Genomic DNA, 27,058 nt, shown 5'->3' with positions numbered 1-27,058 from the left:
ATTTTGATTCACAATGTAGGAGTTTTTCTTGACTGACTCCCCAAAGTAATGGTCCTCTTTGCTTTCACTTCATCTAATATGATGCAGTGACCAGTATCTCCCTAGGTGTTGGGCTTCCTTATTTGCTTGTGTCTAAACATGGTTGGTTTTTTTTTCTATCATTTTAGAATTAGCTTGCTTCAAGAAAAATGCCCAAATAATTTTCGCAAAATAACCAGGCCCCTTTCAACCTCTTATATTTTGTTACTACTGTTGCTTCTCCCTTTGAGAAAAGGTTTTGTGGAGGTCTCTTACTAAACTACAAGCCCTGCTTAATTTTGAAATGTCACAAGCTGATATCCCCAGGAAGTGTGACCCTAGAGTCACACATTCTCAGAGAATAGTTCTATGTGCATTGCATCACCTTGTTCTAATTCATTACCTAAAAACTGAAAAAAACGATTTTCTAACTCTGGACTTTAAGAATTTCAGCTCTTTCAAATGTCTTTTGCTTAAGAAATTTTTTGCATTCTGGATCCACAAACATCTGAAATTTCACAGGGTATCCATATCATTCATTCTTGTTTGATATATTGTCTCTGTGACAAGCATTAATCATCTTATTGACAGTCAATATTTCTGTGTTCCTTTGGGAAAAAAATGACTTCAGATTTACCTCTTGACTTAAATCTCAAATACTCTATTTTAAATGGTGGCACAATTAATATTTTATGCCTTCTCTGTGTGAGTCCAAAGCAAAGATTGACCAGCTGTTGTTTTGTTAACTGAGACCTAAGCCACATTTTTTTCCCAAGTGAAGCAAAACTCAGTTTATTACGTTTGTCCAAAAAAGTCATACTTGATACACTAAAAATTTCTTCTTTTTTATACTAAGAATTTTTTTCACATTTTCCCCATAGTTTTAATGGGAAAACCCCATCAACTGAAAAATATCCAACACATGAAATTTGAATTTCAACTAGATGACCATCTTAACATACACATCATATGAAAGATAACTTTGCTCAAAGGGAATGCATGTAAGAAGAAATGGGTTGGAAAGATTTGTAAAGCCAGAAAGGAAGAGAGATTTCCTCTAATATTAATTTGACTCCTTAATTTTAAAGGGAAAAGTGAACTTAGTGAAGAAAAGAAAGTCCTTTCATGAAATAGTGTAAGAACAAGAAGACATCCCAGGCATAAATGAGGTGGGGAAAGAAATAAGGAAGGAGGGAAGAAACTGACCTCATCTGTAACTCACAGCATGCACAAATATTAATTCAAAATTGATCTTGGCATGATGGCACACACCTGTAATCCCTGCAGTTTGAGAGATTAACAGGATGATCATGAGTTCAAAGCCAGCTTTAGCAAAAGCAAGGCACTAAGCAACTAAGTGAGACCCTCTTTCTAAATAAAAAATTCAAAAATAGGGCTCAGGATGTGATTCAGTGGTTGACTGCCCCTGAATTCAATCCACAGTACCAAAAAAATCATGGATTTGTAAGTAAAACATAAAACTACAAAGAAAAAGGAAAGTGACGCTCAGCAAGGGAAACTTGTTTGCCAAAGTTCACTCTGTGACTTAGATTTGTCACAGAGCTTGTTTCAATAAATTATTATTCACTAGTTTAACAAATTCCATTTGGCCCTAATAATTCTGGTACTCCATGCTCATTCAGAATAAATGGTTTCCACTATAGTAGCTGCATATTTTTCCCCTGCTCTTTGGTCTTGAAAGATCTTTTTCATGCTACTTCAATTACTCATTCAGCATTCACTAGGCAACTGCCATGTGCTAGGCATCCTGCAGGATTAGAAGCTGAGGGATTCAGAGTTAACAGGAGAAAGAGTGGATTCTCTTTCTAATGAGATTTAAAAACCCTTTAGGTACAACAACAAAGCTTTTCCTAATTTTTCACCAGGTGAGCACAGCCAGTGTGCTCTGCACACCTGCCACATTTTGGTGATTGGCCAATCTTGAGTTCCACCACATTGGCTAATCTGGCCTGTTTGGAAGACTGAAGTCTACAGAGATAAAAAGTCAAATCCTCCATAAAGTGAAAGCCCTCTCACCTGGGCTCCTGAGGCAGGTCATCCTAGGGTGACACTGGTGGCTCATCTCTTGGTCTGCCAAGGAAAACTCATAAAATTCTACAGGTGCCTCCTCCCAGTGCAAAGCCCCTGGCTGCCTCACAGATGATTATGGCTGCTGAGTCCTAACCCAGGCCCATTCCTGCAGCTTCTCAAAAATGAATCTTAATGCTTCTAGATAGTGGGATGTGGATGTCGCACTGCATTTCTATTTCCTGCTCCATATCCTTCTTGTAATGTGTGGAACTTTTTCTCCTGGAAAGCCAGGGTATCACCTATAGCCTCCCTTTTGCCCCCTCCTCAGCCTGTCATTTCCACTTATCCTCAGAAAATGTTGGACCCCAAAGAAATCTTTAAAATTAAAGTCTCAAGTAAGAGTGGGAAAACTGTTAAAATGAAGAGCTTGGGCCTAACAATACCCAAACACCCTTTTTCCGGAGACCTGGGCTCTGGATGATGCTCACCTCAGAGGGTAGATGCCTCCCTCTCACCTGGGCTCCAGAGGCCTTTGCCAGCCCAAACCGCCTCCCTCAGGCTTATGAATAATCATCTAGGCCTTTCTGGGTGGGGCAACACTTCCTCATGCATAATCATCTAGGGGCCATGCTTCCTCATGCATAACCATCTAGGCCTTCCTGGGAGTGGAATGCTTATTATGAATAATGTAATTTCTCTCAGCTGCTTTCAGGAGCAGGAGGTGGAGCTCAGCCTTGTGAATATGCAAAGCAGGGGTGAGTGGCAAGTAATTGCTCCCCTACCAGGCCTGGCCACCTCACAGCCTGGTTCCAGTGCAGGCTTCCAGTCGGAACCCTCCAGCAGCCAGGTCCAGTCTCTCCTGCCCTTCCAAGGACTCACATTCTGCTCCAGGGCTTGAGGAACATGCACCAACTTTGTGATGCCTCAGGACCCAGGAGTGACCAGGGACCTACACCAAGTTCAGGGGGACTAGAGAAGTTTGCGTCCCAGATTCACCCCTCTTGAGCAACCTGTAGGATGAGGACAGCTTCCTGAGGTGGTGCCTGCCTGCCAAGATAAGGTGCTAGGCAGGTGTGGGCTGCTGAGTCGGAGGTCCCAGAAAGACCCAAGGCCAGCCTTTGCTGCCCTTGGAGAAGGGCTTTCTCAACATAAAGTATCTGTCCCTTCTCTCTCAGCATATGGTTATCTACATGTTATTATCTTTCTTTATAAAATTTTACTAATAGAGGCAAGAGTATTAATATACAATATAATATCATTTTCTTAAGTATGGAACCTAGAATTCCAGGATTAAGGTGTCACCAGGTTTTATTTCATCTGAGGTCTTTTTTCCTGGGCTTGTAGATAGCCATTTCTGCTGTCCTCCTATGGTCTTCCTTCTATGCATGTCTGTGTTCTAAAGTGCTCTTCTTATAAGGACACTGGCCAAATTGAATTAGGGATCATCATAATAATCACATTTTAACTCAGTTACCTCTTTAAAAAATTGTTTCAGAACTTTTATTTATTTCTTTTAATGGGGTGCTAAACATTGAACCCAGTGCCTCATATGTGCTAGGCAAGTGCTCTGCCACTGAGCTACAGCCCAAACACTTAATTCAGTTATCTCTTTAAGCATATTATCTCTAACAGCAACCATACTCTGAAGAACTCAGGTTTAAGATTTCAACTTATGATTTTTGAGAAACACTTCAACTCAAGGCTATGTATTATTACATCTTAGTTTACAACTTCAATCGTATCTGATCTGCCTTATGAGGAAAAACAGAAAAAAAAGTTTTGTCATATTTTGTCACTGCCTTATAAGGTCACAACCTTCCAGTCTATAATGTGAGTCCTTGTCATGTGCTGCTGAATAACTTCCATTAAGCTGTTAACACATATTCTGTTACTTGTAGCAACATATTTGAAATTTAAAAAAAAAGTAAACACTGTATCAACTTAGATTATTTTTAAATGTAAATGGCAATTTTTTCAAGCTGACAAAATCTTTCTCAGTTGTTCTAGTCCAGACCCTTAGAGAAATAGTCCTGATATGCAATTAAACATGAAAGAAATTTTTTAGTCTTATTAGTTTCCTGTGTCTGCCATAATATAAAAAGTGTAACTTATTGCTTAACCATGGTTCCCTTGCTGAGCTGCCAAATGTTGGCAGCTCCCGGTCCAAGGGGCCCTGACCTGTGTGCCTTGTGTGCCAGGGGCAGTGCCAGCGGCCACTGGGGCATGGTCACCAGGGGCACACTATGGCCCAGCACTGGCGTCGGCTTTCCCAGTGTTCCCGCACTGGTGGAAGCCCTCGCCGCCTCCATTCGCTCCTGTTCATGCGGGGCAATTGCTTGGCTGGCCGGCTCGCCAAGGCAATTAGAAACTCCCTCTCTGCCACAGTCACAAGCATGTCCTCCTGAGAGCAAGCAGGGGACACTAGGGCACAAGCAGACATCAGCCACCCTTCTGGGCCTCCCCTGCTAGGGGGCACCTGGAGCAAAATGGCCGTTATTCAATACATACTTGTTGAATGAATGGCTAGCAAATAATAAAAAAATTACTTTTGCAACAATCGTGTCTCCCTACTTGGAATGGTTCCTTGACATTCCATACTTATCCCTCAGGTCTCATCTTGAATGTCGCCTTATCTGGAAAACATCCCTGGCATTACAATTCTGTATATAATTGGCACAGAGACTAAGTAAGTGCTGTGTTCCTAGATCTACCGTAGAAGGTTGTCTTCTGTTCTTAGCTTTATTATACAGCCACAACCCTTTGTAATTAGCTCTACAAAAATTTAAACATCATTTCAACTAAGTAAGGTCTCATGCAATTCTGTCTCTTTAGTAGATACTTTTAACACAGGTTTAGGAAATACTTTTCAGATTGTGGATTTAAAAGTTCTGTATCAAAATGATTTATTTATGGTCAGCTTTATGTGTTTTTGAAGGCAGTTTCTCAAAATCTGTGCTGGTTTTCTATTTTTTTTTCCTGGAACATCGGTAGCTGAATTCTTTAATAGGATTGAAATATTGAGTTCTCCTGAAATCCCTGTTTGGCCACTTCAATATACACTTACATTTCATTTGTAAGGCAGAAGCAAAGAGAGTTTAAATAAAATACAAGGACATATTCCATCCATCAACGAAAATACCCACAAGGGCAAGTTGAGAATTCTTAAAAAAATACTTAATTTTATAGTTTTTATTCTAAAATTTTTATTAATATTCTATATAAAAATGTCTACAGGACGGTAAATAAAATTTTCTTCTCCTAACACATCATATATTTTACCTTAAGTGACAGTATTATGTGTACAATAGCTTTGTTTGAAATACTGCTTATCCAACTTCATGAACATCTCTGTCAATGAGTTTGTAAGTCTTACTTATCTCCATAGTTCATATATTCTCTAAACTGTGGCATGACATAATCTGCTTAGTTTCATGCCTATGATAAAACATTTAAAAAGCATATGGGAGGAGAAGTACACGTTCCAAAAATTCTACTTGGTAGATCAGTTTTTTGAATTCCGAAAGATGCTATTTTTTTTTCCTTTTACAAATTAAATTATCTAAGGAAATCCTAACATTTCTCTCCACTGTTCTTCACCTTGTTCTCTCTCACTCACCTGAGACAGAAGGCGAAAAATGATTATCACTTTACAGAGATAACTAAATACTGCTGAATTAGTAAATAGCAACCAACAGACTTGGGCCACAAAGTCAGTGCCAGTCATTAGGGGCACCCAATAATATGGTTTTAGTCAAGGCCACTACAGCAAACCCAAAGATAGTTAGGATTTAGTAAATGAGTTTTAGCAAAACAAAATCAAGGGGTTTCAGAGAAAGAAGCATTAAAAACAAAGGAAAATACAGTTATAGACAATGTGTTTTAAAAAAGTATTAATAACAAAAATTATTTTTAGGTAAGTCACTTTTTTAAAATTTTTATTTATTCTTTTTAGTCATACATGACAGTAGAATGTGTTTTAATATATAATACACACATGGAATGTACATACATTAATCATATTGTCTATTCTATTCTGCTGCACTTCCTATCCTCCCTGCTTCTCCCCTCCACTCCCATCCTTTCTCTCTATCCAATCTAATGTGACACACTTTTTTTTTCTTTTTCTCATTACAACATCATATATGTATTCTGTATAACAATGAGGTTCTCCTTCCATCTTCTGTGCAACTCCCCTTCTCCCTCTTTTTCCCTCCCACCTCTCTTCCCTATTTAGTGGTAGTCTTCTTCTCTTGCTCTTCCTCCCTATCCCATTTTGAGTCACCCCCCTTATATCAGAGAAGACATTCGGCATTTTTTTTTAGGGATTGGCTACCTTAACTTAGCATAATCTGCTCTAATGCCATCCATTTGCCGGCAAATGCCATGATTTTATTATTTTTTTTAGTGCTGAGTAATATTCCATTGTGTATAAATGCCACATTTTTTTAATTCATTCATCTATTGAAGGGCATCTAGGTTGGTTCCACATTCTAGCTACTGTGAATTGTGCTGCTATAAACATTGATGTGGCTGTACCCCTGTTGTATGCTCTTAGGTCTTTTGGGTATAGTCCAAGAAGGGGAATAGCTGGGTCAAATGGTGGTTCCATTCCCAGCTTTCCAAGAAATCTCCATACTGCTTTCCAAATTGGCTGCACCAATTTGCAGTCCCACCAGCAATGTATGAGTGTACTTTTTCCCTGCATCCTCGCCAGCACTTATTGTTGTTTGACTTCATAATGGCTGCCAATCTTATTGGAGTGAGATGGTATCTTAGAGTAGTTTTAATTTGCATTTCTCTGATTGCTAGAAATGGTGAGAATTTTTTCATGTATTTGTTGATTGATTATATATCCTCTTCTGAGAAGTTTCTGTTCAAGTCACAAAAGTCAACTCAAAATTGATCAAGGAGCTAGGAATCAGACCAGAGACTCTGCATCTAATAGAAGATAAAGTTGGTCCTAATCTTCATCACATGGGGGCAGTCCCCAAATTTCTTAATAAGACACCTATAGCACAAGAGTTAAAACCAAGAATCAACAAATGGGATGAATTCAAACTAAAATGTTTTTTTCTCAGCAAGAGAAATAATATGTGAGATGAATAGGGAGCCTAAATTCTGGGAACAAATTTTTACCCCTCAAACATCAGATAGAGCTCTAATCTCTAGAGTATACAAAAAACTCAAAAAATTAAACAACAAAAAAATAAATAACCCAAATCAACAAATGGGCCAAGGACTTGAACAGAAACTTCTCAGAAGAGGATAGGTAAGTCACTTTTTAAAGGCAATTTGCTCAAAATAACCTAGTAATATGTAAAAAAGTTCAAGGAGTTAACTGTTTGGTGAGAAAACAGACTCTGATACTTAGGTAAAGGATAATTTAAGACAATTTACAGAAAAAAACACCTAAATTCTAATTTCCAAAAAACATTCAAATCAGTTTTTATTTGACTTAATCATATTACTTTATGACTAGATCTAGATGGCAGGAAACAAAAATGATTTAAATATTATTCTTATGAACATGTACTTCATATTGCTTTGACTATTTTTAAGGTATCAAAATAAAATTATCCTGAATGGAATTAAATAGTCAGGGACACACTTTTCAAGACTATTGAAATAGATTGAACATAACTGCTCTAAAATAAAGTGGAGTACAGCTTTGAAGCACTAAGGTGATACAAGAGGAAAAAAGTACTGGAGAATGTTCAGGGCACATTGTCTAATGTGATTAGGTAGTTTCATCTGTTTGCCACTTGGTGTTTATGGGTGTGACTCTCTCTCTTTTTTTTTGCTTATTTTTTTATTATTAGTTGTTCAAAACCTTACCAAGCTCTTGACATATCATATTTCATATATTTGATTCAAGCAGATTATGAACTCCCATTTTTACCCCATATACATATTGCAGATTCACATCGGTTCCACATCCACTGTTTTACATATTGACATACTAGTGTCTGTTGTATTCTGCTGCCCTTCCTATCCTCTACTATCCCTCCTCCCCTCCCCTCCCATCTTCTCTCTCTACCCCATCTACTGTAATTCATTTCCCTCTCTTGTTTTTTTCCCCTTTCCCCTCATGTCCTCTTATATGTAATTTTGTATAACAATGAGGGTCTCCTTCCTTTACCATGCAATTTCCCTTCTCTCTCTTTTTCGCTCCCCCCTCTCGACCCTGTTTAATGGTTATCTTCTTCTCATGCTCTTCCTCCCTATTCTGTTCTTAGTTGCTCTCCTTATATCAAAGATGACATTTGGCATTTGTTTTTTAGGGATTGGCTAGCTTCACTTAGCATAATCTGCTCTAGTGCCATCCATTTCCCTGCAAAGTCCATGATTTTGTCATTTTTTAGTGCAGAGTAATACTCCATTGTGTATAAATGCCACAATTTTTTTATACATTCATCTATTGAAGAGCATCTACGTTGGTTCCACAGTCTAGCTATTGTGAATTGTGCTGCTATGAACATCGATGTAGCAGTATCCCTATAGTACGCTCTTTTAAGGTCTTCAGGGAATAGTCTGAGAAGGGCAATAGCTTGATCAAATGGTGGTTCCATTCCCACCTTTCCCAGGAATCTTCATACTGCTTTCCAAATTGGCCACACCAATTGGCAGTCCCACCAGCAATGTACAAGTGTACCCTTTTACCCACATCCTCAACAGCACTTGTTGTTGTTTGACTTCATAATGGCTGTCAATCTTACTGGAGTGAGATGGTATCTTAGGGTGGTTTTGATTTGCATTTCTCTGACTGCTAGAGATGGTGAACATTTTTTCATGTACTTGTTGATTGATTGTATGTCCTCCTCTGAGAAGTGTCTGTTCAGGTCCTTGGCCCATTTGTTGATTGTGTTATTTGTTATCTTATTGTTTAATTTTTTGAGTTCTTTGTATACTCTGGATATTAGGGCTCTATCTGAAGTGTGAGGAGAAAAATTTGTTCCCTTGATGTAGGCTCCCTATTTACCTCTCTTATTGTTTCTCTTGCTGAGAAAAAACTTTTTAGTTTAAGTAAGTCCCATTTGTTGATTCTTGTTATTAACTCTTGTGCTATGGGTGTCCTATTAAGGAATTTGGAGCCCGACCCCACAATATGTAGATAGGAGCCAACTTTTTCTTCTATCATATGCAGAGTCTCTGATTTGATATCAAATTCCTTGATCCATTTTGAGTTAACTTTTGTGCATGGTGAGAGAAGGGGATTCAGTTTCATTTTGTTGCATATGGATTTCCAGTTTTCCCAGCACCATTTGTTGAAGATGCTATCCTTCCTCCATTGCATGCTTTTAGCCCCTTTATCANTTTGTTGGTATTTTTTTTTTTTTTGAGGAATGACCTCCAGGCGATGAATTTCCCTGTTAAAACTGCTTTCATTGTGTCCCATAGATTCTGATATGTTGTGTCTGTATTTTCATTTATCTCTAAGAATTTTTTGATTTCCTCCTTTATGTCTTCTGTAACCCATTGATCATTCAGTAACATATTGTTCATTTTCCATGTGATGTAGGATTTTTCCTTCCTTCTTTTATCATTGATTTCTAGTTTCATTTGATTGTGATCAGATAAAAATGCATGGTATTATCACCCCTTTATATTTACTGAGGGTTGCCCTATGGCATAATATATGGTCTGTTTTTGAGAAGGATCCATGTGCTACTGAGAAAAAAGTATATCCACTTGATGTTGGTTGATATATTCTATATATGTCAGTTAAGTCTAGGTTATTGATTGTGATATTGAGTTCTATAGTTTCTTTATTCAACTTTTGTTTGGAGGATCTGTCCAACGGTGAGAGAGGTGTGTTGAAGTCACCCATAATTATTGTGTTGTGGTCTATTTGATTATGAACTTGAGGAGAGTTTGTTTTATGAATGTCGCAGCACCCTTATTTGGTTCATAAATATTGATAATTGTTATGTCTTGTTGGTGAATGGTTCCTTTTAACAGTATATAATGTCCTTCCTTATCCCTTTTGATTAACTTAGACTTGAAGTCGATTTTATTTGATATGAGAATGGCCACCCCTCCTTGCTTACAAGGACCGTGTGCGTGGTATATTTTTTCCCAACCTTTCACCTTCAGCCTGTGTATGTCTTTTCCAATCAGATGTGTCTCCTGGAGGCAGCATACTGTTGGCTTTGTTTTTTTTAATCCATGTTATCAGCCTATGTCACTTTATTGGAGAGTTTAAGCCATTAACGTTTAGAGTTATGATTGATATATGGTTTGTACTTCCAGCCATGTTTGATTATTTATCTCTCTTTTTTTTTAAAATTTGGTTTGTTTCTGCATGATTAGCTTTTCCCCTGCCCTCTAGCTTTACTGAGGTACTTCCCACTGTTGGTTTTGGTTATTGTTTTTCATTTATTCCTCATGTAGTGTTTTGCTCAAGATGCTTTGCAATGCTGGTTTTCTGGCTGTCAAGTCTTTTAACTTTTGTTTATCATGAAAGATTTTTATTTCATTGTCGTACCTGAAGCTTAATTTTACTGGATACAAAATTCTTGGTTGGTATCCATTGTCTTTCAGTGTTTGAAATACGTTGTTCCAGGATCCTCTTGCTTTCAGTGTCTGTGATGAAAAATCCGTTGTTAACCTTATTGGTTTACCACTGAATGTAATATGCCTCCTTTCTCTTGTAGCTTTTAATATTTTCTCTTTGGTCTGTATATTGGATATCTTCATAACAATGTGTCTTGGCGTTGGTCTACTGTGATTTTGTATGCTCGGTGTCCTGTATGCATCTACAATTTGTACATCCATTTCCTTTTTTTATTTCTGGAAAGTTTTCTATAATTATTTCATTCAGCAGGTTGCTCATTCCCTTGATTTGAACCTCTATACCTTCCTCTATCCCGATGACTCTTAAGTTTGGTTTTTTTATGTTATCCCATATCTCTTGGATGTTTTTCTCGTGATTTTTTACCAGCCTTTCTGAGTTGGCTAGACTCTTTTCAAGATGATATATTTTGTCTCCGTTATCTGACGTTCTGGCTTCTACTTTCTACACTCTGTTAATGATACTCTCATTTGAGTTTTTAATTTGGTTTATAGTTTCCTTCATTTCTAGAATTATTGTTTGATTTTTTTATATTCTCTATCTCTTGATAAAGATGCTTATTTGCTTCATTTATCTGTTTATGTAATTCATTTTCAATGTGTTCTCTCATTGTTTGAATTTGCTGTCTCATATCCTCTTTAAGATTCCATTCCATCTGTATAAGGTATTCCTTGAGTTCTTTATTTGACCATTTCCCTGATTCCTCTAGGTCCTCCTGAATATTTAGGCTGTCCTGCATTGTTTGTTCTCTTTTTCTTCCTTGCTTTTTCATGCTGCTCATGTTACTTCTTGTTCTGTTTGACTGCTGAGTTACTGTTTACTCCTATAAATTTATTTGATGCTTGGGAGGAAAGGTATTAGAAGGGAAGGGAAGAAGTCACTAAAGAGAATGAGAGTAAACAGGTAGAATTCAAGGAAGGGGGAATAAGGAAATTGAAAAGAAATGAAAAGACAAAAGAAAAAATAGAAAAGAAAAAAATTTTTTAAAAATAATCAAAAAAATAAAAATAAAAAATAAAAAAATAATAAAAAAATCTTAAAAAAATAAAAAAAATTAAAAAATATAATGATAAAAGAAATGAAAATGAAGAAACCCAAATAATACTAAAAAAATTAATAAATGCAGTCTTAGAGTTTGATTAACCTCTCTTCTGGTAGGTGGAGCTGTGCCCACTGAGCCAAGCTTCTCCTCTCAATACGTGGGAACCAATCACTGTGCAGCAGCTCCTCCTCCCAGACTGGGCGGGTCTCCAATCCTGAGTTCCTAGGACCTTTTCTTGTGTCTAGTCACTTCCCCACTTTTCCTCAAGCCAGGCCCTGTTCACCAGTGATGCTCACCACAGTACTGGCTACATGCCAGGTCTGCTGCTCCCGGGAGTCCTATTTTCTTGAACGACTGGGCACAGTCTCTCTGTTTGCCATTCCCTCAGACCCTAAGTTTGTGAAGTTTGGGGCTGAGAACCCTCAGCGTATTTTGCTTGCCCTCCGGTAGCCACGCCACCAGTAGCTAGTGCAAGAGACCTCAGTTGTCAGCACTGGTGGGAACGGTAGCAGGGGTCCCACGCCGCGGTTCCCTCGCCACTCCTGATTCCCTCCGTGTGACTATCATGCTCACGGGAGAGCTGGGAGGGGCCCTTAAGGTTTCCCCACTGTGTGGAGAGGGAAGGCTAGGGGGTTACACACCTGTCGCCGCAGGTTTTAATGAAGTTATCTCCTCCGCTGCATTCTGGTGACATCAATTCTCTGCCATGGTGGTATCCCATGCAAATGGCGACAGTTCGTTCCCTTTGCCAGTGGACCAATGCAAGGGGTGGGTCCTGACTGGCTCTCCTAAGCCCCATCTCAATCCTGAGGCCACTGCCTATGAAGGCTCGGTTGGTATTAACCTCTGCAGGTTCAGAAGGGCCGACCAGTTGTTTCAGCAGGATCATTTAGCGCTGAGTCATAGCAGTTTGTCTGTGAGATGCAGGAGAATGGGAGCTTGAATTCAGTCTATCCAGGCTCTGTGTGTGTTCTGAGAGGCACAGACTGGTCGCCCCAGATCTATGTCAGCTCAGCATTGCCTAGTGATCCTGAGCAAACAGCATTTAGACAGTTTAAGACTCCCTATGCCAGCGAAGCTGAAGAGGTTAGAGACTTGATCTCTCTGCGCCCACCGCCATGTTCATGGATGTGACTCTCATATGGCAAATTCACAGTCAAACATTTCTTTACAAGTTACTCTTGTCTGGTCCTTTTCTGACCAGTGACTGCAGCGTGATCATGGACAGGGGATGGTGATGGTGGCTGGCCTGCCCCTGGCCACCCAGAGACAGACACAATAGTTGTGGCCACTGCTGCAGCCATCATCCTTGTCATCTTCACCACCATGTTCTCCACCTCAATGTTTTGCAGCTCCAAGATCTAGGCCAGCATCTCTGTGGTGACACAGAAGGGGTCACCCAAGGCCATGACTCTAGGGCTGCTGGTGGGCCAAGAAGAATGCAGGCAGTGGGAGGACAATGATAGCCCATGGAAGGTAGAGAGAGCAGGCACTGCAGTGGGGTGCCAGACCTCCCAGGGCAGGAGGCCACCCTCCCTAGTCCACTGCTCCTCCTGCTCCTGTCTGCCTCCCACTGGACCTCCTCCTATTTCTCATTATTGATTGTCTTTGTATTCAGATTATTTCCCATTATTTATTGTCTTTGTATTCAGATGTTGATGGTTATGTCAGTTTTCCATTTCTTTATTTCTTTCTGAGTAAGGATTGGTCCAAATTATAATAGAAAACTCAGTTTATGCATACTCTTCTACTGTCTATAATCGCTCTTGGTTTGGGCTATGTAATGAAATTTGAATGGTCTATAGTTGGTGTGAAAATTTTTATTATTTTTCCTTGCTTACATTTTGGACTGTTATCCTCAAATCTACCTGGTTTTCTATAATTCACAGGATCTGAAGGATCATCTCCAAACAATAAAGCTTCAGACTTCAGTCTAGACCAGGAAGAGAGCATGGAGTTAAGAAGAAAATCAAGAAATCTAATGGAGATAAACACACACACACACACACACACGCGCGCACACACATTTTTCACATTCTTTTAAATATGAAGCTTGGGTTTGTAGCTCAGTTGGTAGAGCTCTTGCCTACCATACTTAAAAAAATAAAAAAGATATTGTATCCCTCTAGTATAAAAATTTTTAAATAAAATAAGTAAATATTTAGCACACCTGTTGCTGACAACATTTTTTAAAATTTTGTACTTTCCAACTGTGCATATTGTACACATTTTGGAAATATGCTTAGTAATGCTATGTGTGATTTTTCTGGAGGTTGATATCTTTGCTTGCAGTAGATTCTCTGTAAAAGAATGGGCAATTATGTGCCTATTTCAAAAGAATTATCCTGTATCCCCCTCCAACAAAATTATATAGCTTTTATCTGCTATCTTAATTTTAGTTGTATTCTTTGATGTTAACACATTTTGTATGATTGTATTTTATAGCTGTATTGAATCATATAGTATTAAATATTAGATATGATTTAATAGTGTTAATAAGTTTAAACTCATCTTAGTTACTTTTTTCTCAAAAAATTACTAACAGATTCTGATGTTCAGTTTAATTTCATTCCCTATTCAGATGCAGAAAGTGGGGCTCACTTGTAGAATGTGTTGTACCTTTTAACACCTCATGTATACATCCCATGTAACAGAAAAGGCAAAAGTAAAATAGCAATCCTAAAAAAAATAATATGGCAGGAAAAAATAGTGGAAAATAGAGAAAATGTACAGAAATAAAACATTAACAAAAAACAGACATAAATAAAATGTGCCAAGAGAATGTGAATTTTCATGGTGGAAAAGATCACTAAATGACCCACTCAAAGGTTGAAAACAGAATAAAGCCAAAGATAAATTTTCATTGGCATTCTCTCTTTGGGACTTAAATCTACTTTCTAAATATAGTAATATTGATACTTGGGTATATCCAAAGTACAATGTTCACAGATCAAAAGTATGACTTGTAATTGACTACAGCTTGTTGTTTAGAGATACACATCATATTTTCAATATTCTCAGGAAAGAGTATAGAAAATACACTTTTATTCCAATTAAATTTTAATGAGCATATATAAGAATGGCACTTCCCCCAAAGACAAAGGAAGAATAGATTGGAATTGTGACCAACCGCATAATTTTTTATTCTCTTGAACTAAGATCAATTGCCTTTATTTCTATTCAAATGAACATTATCATAATTTGTCTTCTTCATTATCACAGAGAAAAAAAGAGAAACTCAGTATCATATCCTCCAACATTTCTTATATAATGCCTTCTTGAATCTTATGAATGTATTTATTGTGCTCAAAGCCAGTTACCTAATATTTTCTAAGTTGTTCAATGAAGAAAGCCTGGATTTTTCCTTAAGCATATTCATTTTGATAGTGAAGTAACTTTGAGATTATTAATCATTCTGTTTACATAAAACAACTGAGCTTTAATTCATTTGCATATACTTATTACAAACATTTTCAAAATTACAGAGCAATTACGTGAATTACTAAAACAGTAAGACATTACTAATTTAGTTTAATATGACACAACTATGTCATTATTCATATATCACAAAATAGACATTAGTGTTTGAAATTATAATTAACTCCTAGTTGTAATAATGTATGTAGTTCTAAATATGTTTGATTATCTGAATTAATTCTATAACAATAATGATTTATCCTGCTATATTCAAGTTACTTACTATTATCATTCCTGGAAATAATAATGTTCAAAATTCTTTGGCAAGTAAATATTTAGAATACTCAACCTAGTAAAATCAAATAAGACATGAGAAGAGATATGTTGGGTTAATTCCATTTGTTTCAACTATTTCTCTCAAAGGGATATATAATAAAAAGCATTTGAGATTAAAAACTTTAGAAAAGATTAATTACTTTGCCTATGTTGGGGCTTTTAGAAGAAATAATGTAATATATATTTTAAAAAGTTTCCACGTGTGGAGTTTCTGTTGTTGATAACATATTTTTATAAATATTTTTAATTATAGATTGACACAACCATATTTTATTTATTTTATGTGGTGCTGAGTATTAAACCCAGCACGTCACATGTGTGAGGCACTCTACCAAATAACTACAGTCCTAGCCCTTATTAATACATTTGTTAATATTGCTTCAAAAGTAATAGTTGTGACACTTTCTATGTCTAATAACTCAAAATTGTCTGTATGCCTCAGCACCTCGGTAAATTTTTCCATACTTTTTAGGGGGTCTTTTTTATGTCTCTACTACATTTCAATATTGCATTACTATCAATTAAAATTGTCATATCTGAAATTTGAGTGGGGCTTCATAGTTTACCAAACATATCAAATGTTTAGAATGATCATTCCATGAATCCTCAGAAAAGTATATAATTCCTCATTCATTGCTAAGAAAATAAATCAGAATGAGAAGACTTAAGATGATTCTTAAGACAGCAGAAGATTCAAGACTTCAAAACAGACCTGATAATATTAATTTTAGTAAAATTTCTTTTACTATACAAGGTAAATTATTTACCTAGCCTTTTACAAGACTTGTTCATTTCTTGTCTCATACATGATACAAGGCAAACTGAACACTTGGGACTTGGAGGTTTTAGATCTCCTTTCTCTTCTTACAATACACTGGAGTAAATGAAACTTAATTTTACCCAAAACACTTCATTCTTGAACATGATCTCTCTCCATCAATCCTATTTTGCAATACATTAGAAAAGTTATTTTATCTTAAACGGTATCAAAACATTTTTTTTTCCATTTCCAGGTCTGGTTTGAGTTTCTTCCTGTAATTATGAACCTACCATGACTAAATTTTCCTGGTATCTGGACCACTATGTTTGATTCTAAAACCTTTGATGTTATTTATTTAACAATAATAACTAGTTTTGTTTTGCTTTAGAATTAATATAATACTAAGTATTAGTCAAACTATAAAACAAGAGATAAATTTGTTGGAAAAAAATCAATTGCTCTAATCACATTTAATCAAAGAGCTTCACAAAAGTAATAGTTACCCATCAAGTAGTAAATGTAGTTATATATGAATCACTACATTTTATGGTTCCGATAAGTAAGTATTACTAATGTAAATTTTTAGCTTGAAGAAGTAACTAATACTTGGTTATTCTGCAAGAAATTGTATGTAAGTCTCCAAACACATAATTAAACTTTAAAAATGATGTTATTGAGCTTATTTTAAGTTTAGGAAAGATTAGTGACTTACATGAGAAGATACATCTCAGTGGCATTAAATAGAAAAATATTCAAAAGAATGTTCTTCTGAGTCAAAACATCTGTAAAATAATCTTTCCTCTGTTTTTAGAAGTTATATGTGATTATTTTAAATTGTTTCAAATCTAATTTATAATTATTTATTTACACTAATCAGAACGAAATTTTTTATTTCATTTAACCCTACAAACTATTTAATGTAGCATTTCAAAATGTTCATCATTAGCTGAACAACAACAACAACAACAACAACAACAACAAAAAACACTACATAAATATTTGCAGTGAAATAGTTTAGGGGAAGGCTGTGATAATATATGTGGATTTACATTTATCAAAAGAAATATGAATTTTAAGATTGAGGAAAAATTCCTTCAGCTTATTTCTTTTCAATACAGTGACACAGCTTTTCTTGAATTTCAATACCTTCTAGAATAGAAACTGATGCTGTATTAACATACCAAATTTATTCCACATGTTAAAAGTGCTTTGCCCTTAGATGATAATGCTCAGTATAATTAACTAAAAATATTAAAATATAAGTTTGAAGCATGCATTTGTGCTATAACTAGTGGGATCAAACAAGTACTATCAATCATAAAATATGGTTATCTCAGTTCTCAATAATGTTCTCCTTTAAAACTATTTTTCTCCACAAGTGGTTAAAATAATGTTAGCTTTATCAATCATCTTTCACAAATTTTAAGCAAATTTTAGTAGATTGGTAATGATAAATAGTATGAATTTTCAGATATAATGAATTACCTCTGGCATTATCATGCACACTAAATTAATGCAGCATTGGTGGGCACTTATTGTTAGGAGTTAGAGTTATCATTCACCTCTTTTCCTTTATGACTTAAGGAAATGTAATGCAAATTTCATCTGTCAAATGAGAAATGGAATGCTTTTTCACTGTTAGCGAAAACTGAAATCCTTGTACTGGAAATTTGCAATGAAGGCCAAGTGTTGTAAGAAATAGACTATTGAAACCCAGTTGCAAAAGAAGGAAAGCAGAGAGTTCATAGAACCTTTCTGTGCATTTGTGAAACTTTTAGTTCAGCTAGTTCTCTAAGAATAAAGCTCATGACAACTTGTCCATGTTGTTCCAGCAATCTCTCTTGAGCTGAATGTAAATGAGGCAGCCCTTAGTGCTCATTGTGCTGGAAGCCATCCAATTCCATCCAGAAAGCTCATTTTAGTGTAAAGCTGGCTCCCTTCATGTTTGTGTACAGAGAAACTGTGTCACTAGTGACCTTATTAAGCAACAGAATCTACCAAACTTTTATAGACTTTGCCTATCACTGGATATTCTATTTTATTGAACCAATAAATAATCTTAAATATGTATGTAATTTTTTTTCTATAAGAGAAGCCAATCTGTTATACACATAAAATTGAGGACAAAACAACTGCAGGATTGAAGGAATTTTAAAAATCTGGGTCATTGATGTTATCGAATTGCTGCCTGATTCCATAAAGAAACCCACATATCAACCTTGGGAGCACACTCCATACCTACTGTATGGTAGTAAGGAAACAAGGAAGGCAAATTTGGGAAATTGTGCTTTCACAGCTTATTGCCTTTCCTAAGATCCCAAAATGTCTCTGGTAGTGAATTATAAGCTAATACACTATCTATTCAATTAAGGCAAATCAAGTTTGAATTTCTGTTTACCTGAAACTCCAAATATGTTAAATAAAAATAAATAAATATGGCTGGAAATACAAACCATGTCTCAATAATGATCTTAAATGTTAATGGCTTAAAATCACCAATTAAAAGACATAGGCTAGCAGACTGGATTAAAAAACAAAGATCCAACAATATTCTCCCTATAGGAGACTCATCTCATAAGAAAAGACATACACAGACTGAAGGTGAAAGGATAGAAAAAAATTGTAATATGCACCTCGACTGTGGAAGCAAGCAGGGGTTTCCATCCTTGTATCAAATAAGGTAGACTTCAAACAAAAGTTAATCAAAAGGAATAAATATGGACATTACATACTGCTCAAGGGAACCATATACCAATAAGACATAACAATCATAAATGTATATTATATGCCCCAAACAACGGTGCAGCTATGTTTATCAAACAAATTCTTCTCAAGTTCAAGAGTCAAATTGACCACAGCACAATAATCTTGGGTGATTTTAACAGACCTCTCTCACCACTGGACAGATCTTCAAAGCAAAATTTGAATAAAAAAACTATAGAACTCAATAATAAAATCAATAACTTAGACTTAACTGACATATATAGAATATTTCAACCTGCATCAAGCGGATACACCTTTTTTCTCAGCAGCACATAGATCCTTCTCTAAAATAGACCATATAATATTCCACAAAGCAACTCTTAGCAAATACAAAAAAGTAGAGATACTACCATGCATTTTATCAGATCATAATGGAGTGAAATTGGAAATGAACTACAAAATAAAAAATAAAATTTTCACCATCACTTGGAGACTAAACAATATGCTACTGAAAGAACAATGGGTTACAGAAGACATCAAGAAAGAGATTAAAAAATTCTTGGGGGTAAATGAGAACATAGACAAAACATATTGAAATCACTTGGACACTATGAAATCAATACTAAGAGGAAAATTAATTGCATGAAGTTAATTCCTTAAAAAAAGTCAACAAATAAATGACCTCACACTACATCTAAATCCCTAGAAAAAGAAAAACAAATCAGCAGCAAAAGCAGTAGAAGGCAAGAAATAATTAAAATTAGAGCTGAAATCAATGAAATCAAAACAAAAGAAGCAATTGAAAAATTGACAAAAAGTTATTTTTTTTAAAAAATAAATAAAATTGAAATACCCTTAGCTATGCTAATAAAGAGAAGAAGAGAGAAAACTCAAATTACTAGCACACATGATGAAAAAGGTAATATCACAACAGACACTACAGAAATACAGAGGATAATTAGAAATTATTTTGAAAACTTATACTCCAATAAAATAGAAGACATTGAAGGCATGGGCAAATTTCTTCACTCATACAATTTACCCAGATTTAATCAGGAAGACATACACAACTTAAACAGACCAATATAAAGTGATAAAAAAGAACACACCATCAGAAGCTTACCAGTCAAGAAAAGCCTAGGATCAGGTGTATACTCAGCCAAGTTCTACAAGACCTTTAAAGAAGGTCTGAATTTATTTCAGGAAATAGAAAATGAGGCAGCAACTTCCAAACTCATTCTATGAAGCCAATATGACCCTGATCCCAAAACCAGGCAAAGACACATTAAAGAAAGAAAATTTCAGACCAATATCTCTAATGAACATAGATGCAAAAATTCTCAATAAAATTCTGGCAAATCAAATACAAAAACATATCAAAAAGATTGTGCACCATGATCAAATGGGATGCAGCCCATGGATGAAAGGTTGATTAAACATACAAAAATCAATAAATGTAATTCATCACATCAATAGACTCAAAGAAAAGAATCATATGATCACCTCAATAGATGCAGAAAAAGCATCTGACAAAATACAGCACCTTTACATGTTCAAAACACTAGGAAAACTAGGAATAACAGGAACATATCTCGACATCGTAAAAGCTATCTATGCTAAGCCTCAGGCCAACATCATTTTAAATAGAGAAAAATTAAAGGCATTTTCTCTAAAAACTGGAACAAGACAGGGATGCCCTCTTTCAATACTTCTATTCAACATAGTTCTTGAAACACTGGCCAGAGCAATTACACAGATGAAAGAATTAAAAGGATACACACAGGAAAGGAACAACTCAAACTGGCACTATTTGTTCATGATATAATTCTATACCTAGAAGATCCAAAAATCTCCACCAGAAAACTTCTAGAAATACTAAATGAATTCAGCTAAGTAGCAGGATTCAAAATCAACACTCATAAATCAAAGGGATTTCTGTATAACAGTGAAAAATCCTCTGAGAAAGAAATGAGGAAACTACCCCATTTACAATAACTTCAAAAAATAAGATACTTGGGAATCAACTTAACAACAAAAGAGGTGAAAGATCTATACAATGAAAACTACAGATCCCTAAAGAAAGAAATAAAAGAAGACCTTAGAAGATGGAAAGACCCTACCTTGCTCTTGTATAGGAAGAATTAATATTATCAAATGACTATACTACCAAAAGCACTATACAGATTCAATGCAATTCCAATCAAAATCCCAATGGCATTCCTCATAGAAACAGAAAAAGTAATCGTGAAATTAATCTGGAAAAATAAGGGACCCCAAAAAAGCTAAAGCAATCCTTAGCAAGAAAAGTGAAACATCACTATACCAGACATTAAACTATACTACAGAGCAATAGTAACAAAAACAGCATGGTATCAGCACCAAAACAGACTGCTAGACCAATGATACCGAATAGAGGACACAGAGACTAACCCCCCAAATTACAATTATCTTATATTAGACAAAGTTGCCAAAAACATGCACTGGAGAAAAGACAGCAACAAATGGTGCTAGGAAAACTGGAAATCCATATGCAACAAAATGAAATTAAATCCCTATCTCTCACCTTACACAAAAGTCAACTCAAAGTGGATGAAGGACCTAGAAATTAAACCAGAGACTCAGTGTCTAATAGAAGAAAAAGAAGGCCCTAATCTTCATCATGTGGTATTAAGCCCCAACTTCCTTAATAAGACACCTATAGCACAATAATTAAAATAAAGAATCAATAAATTGGATGGAATCAAACTAAAAAGTTTCTTCTCAGCAAAAGAAACAATCTGTGAGGTGATCAGAGAACCTACATACTGAGATCAAATTTTTATCCCCTCACACATAAGATAGAGCACTAATCTCTGGGGTATATAAAGAACTCAAAAAGCCTCAAAAAAAATCAACAAATGGGCCAAGGACCTGAAAAGACACTTCTAGAAGAGGATATAGAATCACTCAACAAATATTTGAAAAATTCTCATCATCTCTAGCAATTAGAGGAATGTAAATCAAAACTTGTCTAAGATATCATCTCACTCCATTCTGAATGGTAGCTATTATGAAGAAAAACAACAACAGTGTTGGCGAGGATGTAGGGGAAAAAGGCACACTCATACATTACTGGAGGGACTGCAAATTGGTGCAGCCAATATGGAAAGCAGTATGGAGATTCCTTGGAAATCTGGAAATGGAACCACCATTTGACCCAGCTATTCCTCTTCTCGGTCTATACTCAAAGGACTTAAAAACAGCATCCTACAGGGACACAGCCACAACAGTGTTTATAGCAGCACAATTCACAATATCTGAACTACGGAGCCAATCTAGATGCTCTTCAGTGGATAAGTGGATAAAAGAAATGTGTCATGTATGCACAATGGAATTTTACTCATCAATAAAAGAGAATAAAATCATGGCGATTGCAGGTAAATGGATGGCATTGGAGAACATAATGCTAAGTGAAGTTAGCAAACCCCAAAACAACAAATGCTGAATGTTCTCTCTGATATAAGGAGGCTAACTGATAGAGGGGTTGGGATGGGAAACATGGGAGGAATAGATGAAATCTAGATAAGGCAGAGGGGTGGGAGGGAAAAGAAGGCTCAGGGGACTAGCAAGGATGTTGGAATATGATAGACATCATTATACAAAGTAAATATATGAAGACACCAATTGGTGTCAACATACTTTATATACAACCAGAGATATGAAAAAATGTGCTGTATATGTGTCATAAGAATTATAATGCATTCTTCTGTCATTTATTTTTTTAAATCAATTTAAAAAAAACACTGGCAAAAAATAAAAAGAAAATGCAAAAAATAAAAAAGAAAGAAAGAAAGAAATGAGAGAGTATATGCTAAAAACCAAAACCAAAACTAACAATAAAACCCCAGAATGCTTCCAGTAATCATACTGTGGAAGTATTGCAATTTTATTCTTTGACTGATATATATTATGGGACAAAAGAAATGAGCATTTATGAGACATGAAAATTAAATTATTCCCTCTATGCTTCCAAACCAGAGTTATCAATATGGAAGAAACAGTATTCAAAAAATAAAGATGATAAATAGAAGCTCTACTCTCAATTAAGTATCAATATACACATGGAAGTATAAAGTTCATAAGCATGTATGTATATACACACATAAAATATATACACACATATAAAGACATGATATATATGTAAAATATATACATATATACACACATATAAAGATATAATAAATAAATACTTATATATACACATATTAAAGTATATCCTCAAATCCTCCCATCCCCCTCCAGTCCCTCCCAGGTCCAGTGGAACTGAGGGGTCCCTGAGTGCTGACAGAAGGATGCAGTAGTCACTGTGACCCAGCATGCCTGGTGCAGTCAGCCAATGACTGCACCTCCTAGCAACCCTGGTGAGTGGTGCTGGTAGGTGGGTGAGAGGCCATAGGTCAGATTTGCCACTCCCCCAGTAGACCCATGCTCCACTTCCAGTGGCTGAGGAAGTGAGTGTTGCATTTGTTAAAAATAATGTCTCTGGGCATTGGTCCCTAGATCCTCCCTCATACCATGGCAGGTGAACTGGTGCTTGTCTTCTATCTTCCTCTGATGCAGCTGGGACAGTAAGCTCCTTGCTTGCCTGCACAGGGTGAGTCAGAGTGCTGTCCGTCCACCTGTCTGTGACATGGGCAGATTTCTGGAGAGTGACCAGGATGCAATATTTCTCTTTTGCTAACTACAATAAAATTAAATATGTGTATTTACATAATCTAATACAGAAGAGTATTTTAAAGCCACAATTAAATTTCAAACTTTTTAATAAAATATATTTCTTCTGAAACACATCAAATTTTATCTCTTGTTATTTTTATCCCATAGATTTCTTGTGTGCTAGATAAGCATTATGAACTTTCGTAGATTATTTTCACTTATATCTCTTTTGCTAGTATATGCAAACAATTAATGCTAAGGTTTTATTTACATTGAAGCTAATTATATCTGATCAATATATTAGTTTTCTTTAGGGATGCACTCAAGTAATTTTAAGTGATACAGAAAATTAAACTCACACTGCCCTTAACATAACACTTTCTCTTCTGTTATTTAGTAAAAATGGATCACAAAACTGTTAAATTTGTGCTGTTCTGCTGACAGTGAAACTTACTGAATGCCTGTATGCTATCAAGTGCAAGTTAAAAGAGTAGAGCTAAAGAAATTTATTTGCTGTGTGTGAAATGTGAGCTTTTTAGAAAGTGAATTGGCTAAAAGCAATTTAATGAGGTACCTTCTAAATTGAGGTGATAAGAGAAAAGAGAAGGCTTTGTAGTGTCGCAGTCCGGCTGAGCAAAATAACCTGGAGGTGATAAGCAACTTGAAGGTTGAAGCAGGAACTGCTTTATTGAGGAGGAACTCAGTGGGAACTGAGCGGGAACTCAAGGCAGCGGGCACCCAAGGTAGCAGGCACCACTTTATTGCGGAACAGCAGAGGTATATATACCTAACTGATTACACACAGCTTGACTCAATTAGCATTATCTAGATACAGCAGTCAGCCAATAAGGAGTCCTTACCATCTTAATGGCTCCGTGGCCTTGCCTCACAAACCACTCCTTCTGGCAAACTGCCAGGTGTCATCTTGACTTGATTTGTGGTTCGAAACATTGTAGAAGTTGTGAGAAATCAATTTAGATGTTCCTGATGATGTCTAAGAGGCCTGGGTGCCTAGAAGCAATCTAAATCTGAAACTACTTCAAGGATATTGAATAGGAACACTGTGTCGTGTACCATTTTTGTATTTATCTTTGCTTGTTGATCTGCAATCACTCTTAAGACATTAATTATATATTGTACTATTCCATTTAAAGAATCAAAGAATGAAGACATAAATCTCCAAAGACCAAAGTGATGTCCCTGAACAGGAAGTTTCTCTATGTGTCCTGTATCCATGACTACTTTTTAATTTTTCATTATATTTCAACTATAATTGGAAAAACTCTCATATTACTTTCAGGTCTATATTCATGTAAGTTTTGACTTATCTCTTGAATGTCCCAACTTCAAGAGATAAGTCAAAACTAATAAAAATAATTTATTATTTACCAAAGACATATTTAGCATAACCTTCTATGATAAATATGTCTTTGGTAAATAATAAATTAAAACACCTCATCATATATAAAGCCATAAATAACTTTATGCATTATTTATTATTTACTACCAGTAAGACATCTGTTAACAGTTTACACACATTATCTAATTTAACTCCTATGGTTCCTAATAGGCTCCATTTAAAGATGCTCAAAGATCACTGACTTTTCCAAGTTTTGAAATATTAATGGATAAAATGGGCATTTTAACCCAGTTCTTCTCAGGCTGAAAATCATATGAATTATTGTTTAAAATATTAAATACAAAATCATAACTGTGTGAAAAATTTAATGAGCCAATTTTTAATTTTACATTGAACTGGCTTTATGTAGAAAAGGCTAATGTAAGAAAAGGTAATGAGAGATTTGACTGCAAAATTATTTTAAATGACTTCACAAAAAAGAATCCATAAATTGCAGATAAAATTAGTATTATATCTATCAAATAGTAAAAATTTACATGAAAAAGTGATATTAGCAATTGAAAAAAAAATAATGTTTGTACAATTAGGAAGAGACAGGGCACATACCTTACTAAATAAGAAATACAGAGGCAGCATTAACATATAAGAATGCAGAAATACATACTAACTAATAGGTAAAAATTTTTAGGTGAAAAAATCAATCATTTTAGAATTTAGAGATGGGCAATATTTATGAAAAAAAATCTAAAAATATTTGTAAAAGAAAAAATTGCTGTGAAAGAAAGAAAAGAGAATTCCAGGTTTTAAATATGTTGGAAGGAAGAGAGAAAAAATAGAAAAAGGAAGTGTAATCAATATGAAAATCACTCAAATCAGTCAATGTAATGAAAAACAAAAACAAAAAACAAAACAAAAAAAACACCAATGCACAACAGAATGATCAAATTTACTAGATTTAAAGTCCACTACATATGGTGAAAAAAGATAAATTTATTACCACCATATAATACAAATGTAATATAATGTTAGCTTAGACTAGAAAAAATGAAGAATAGTGTTACTTTATTAGATAATTAACAACTTATGCAAATGCCTGGAATTTTATTGAGTTTAGAGATGAGAATTAAACCACGTGTCACAAAGATTTATAGATTATCTCTTAGTGATAACATTTTTTTTTAAATTTTTATTCCTACTAAGAATTGTTTCAGAGTAATGTCTTTATTGTTTCCACAATTTAATAACTGAAAACAACTGTGTTGTAAAAAATGGAGGACAATGGGAAAAGTTTAAGCTGCATTTGGACTAATCAAAGAGCAAATTCATGTATTTTCTGATTTTAAAAAATACTTAAAAATATGAACACCTTTTAGCTCATGAATATTCTTCCAAAATATAACATGTTTGAAAACCAAACACTATTTATATATGAAGATTACTGTGACATTGTTTATAGCATCTGAAAATTGGGTGTAGCTTCTACAAGTCTATACAAAGGAATGGATTTAATTTTAGCATATCCATTATGTGAAAAAAAATATTAACTTAAAATTATGATGCCAATTTATTTACTCTAATAATAGGTATAAAAAGGTAATAAAGTTGAATAAAAACATGTTTGGTCCTGGTTTTGAAAAATGCTAATCCAGTAGTAATGATTCATAAGATTATACAGAAAATATTAGCCATAATCAAGAGTATAATTCTTTTTTTATTTTACATTGAACTTTATGAACATAAAATATTGACATCCTATTCCTAAAATATTGTTAGATGTTTGATAATAGGTAGAAATAACACAAAATTAGAGAATGAGTACTAATGCTAAAATTTAAGCTACAACTTTATTACCACCTATGTGAATAATGAAACACATTATTTTTAAGTGTTCATCATTGTTTGGTCATTTGAAAATGTAAGGCTGTATATGAATATACTTTGAACATGAAATAATACTTATAAAATTACTTTTTTTTTAGAATAAAGTCTTAGAACCCCAAATTTTCTTATGCTTCATAAAAGCACCATTGTGGTTCTTACCAGGCCAAGAATAATAACACTAATAATAAAAAAAAAAATTTCAAGGCTGAGATTTCCCTTTCATGCTCAGAAGATAAACAGACA

General features: G+C 35.1%; 1 protein-coding gene across 6 annotated transcripts in view; it reads right to left on the bottom strand.

Moving 5' to 3' along the window:
• LOC125615966 (ubiquitin-conjugating enzyme E2 E1-like) overlaps positions 1-27,058 on the bottom strand; it is a 65,577-nt gene that overhangs the window by 23,931 nt on the left and 14,588 nt on the right. For 3 of the 6 annotated variants that reach the window (XM_048800530.1, XM_048800534.1, XM_048800531.1), the window contains one exon: positions 23,433-23,599. The exons of 2 other annotated variants lie outside the window; for them this stretch is intronic. In XM_048800530.1, the coding sequence (XP_048656487.1) occupies positions 23,433-23,599 (167 nt within the window). The remainder of the gene's footprint in view (positions 1-23,432; positions 23,600-27,058) is intronic. One more of the 6 variants, XM_048800532.1, reaches the window with a different exon arrangement.

The sequence above is a fragment of the Marmota marmota genome, unplaced genomic scaffold, assembly GCF_001458135.2.
Source record: "Marmota marmota marmota unplaced genomic scaffold, marMar, whole genome shotgun sequence".
NCBI classification, from domain to species: Eukaryota; Metazoa; Chordata; class Mammalia; order Rodentia; family Sciuridae; genus Marmota; species Marmota marmota.
The sequence above is the reverse complement of the archived record's forward strand: the minus strand, read 5'-3'. Positions and strand labels throughout refer to the sequence as shown.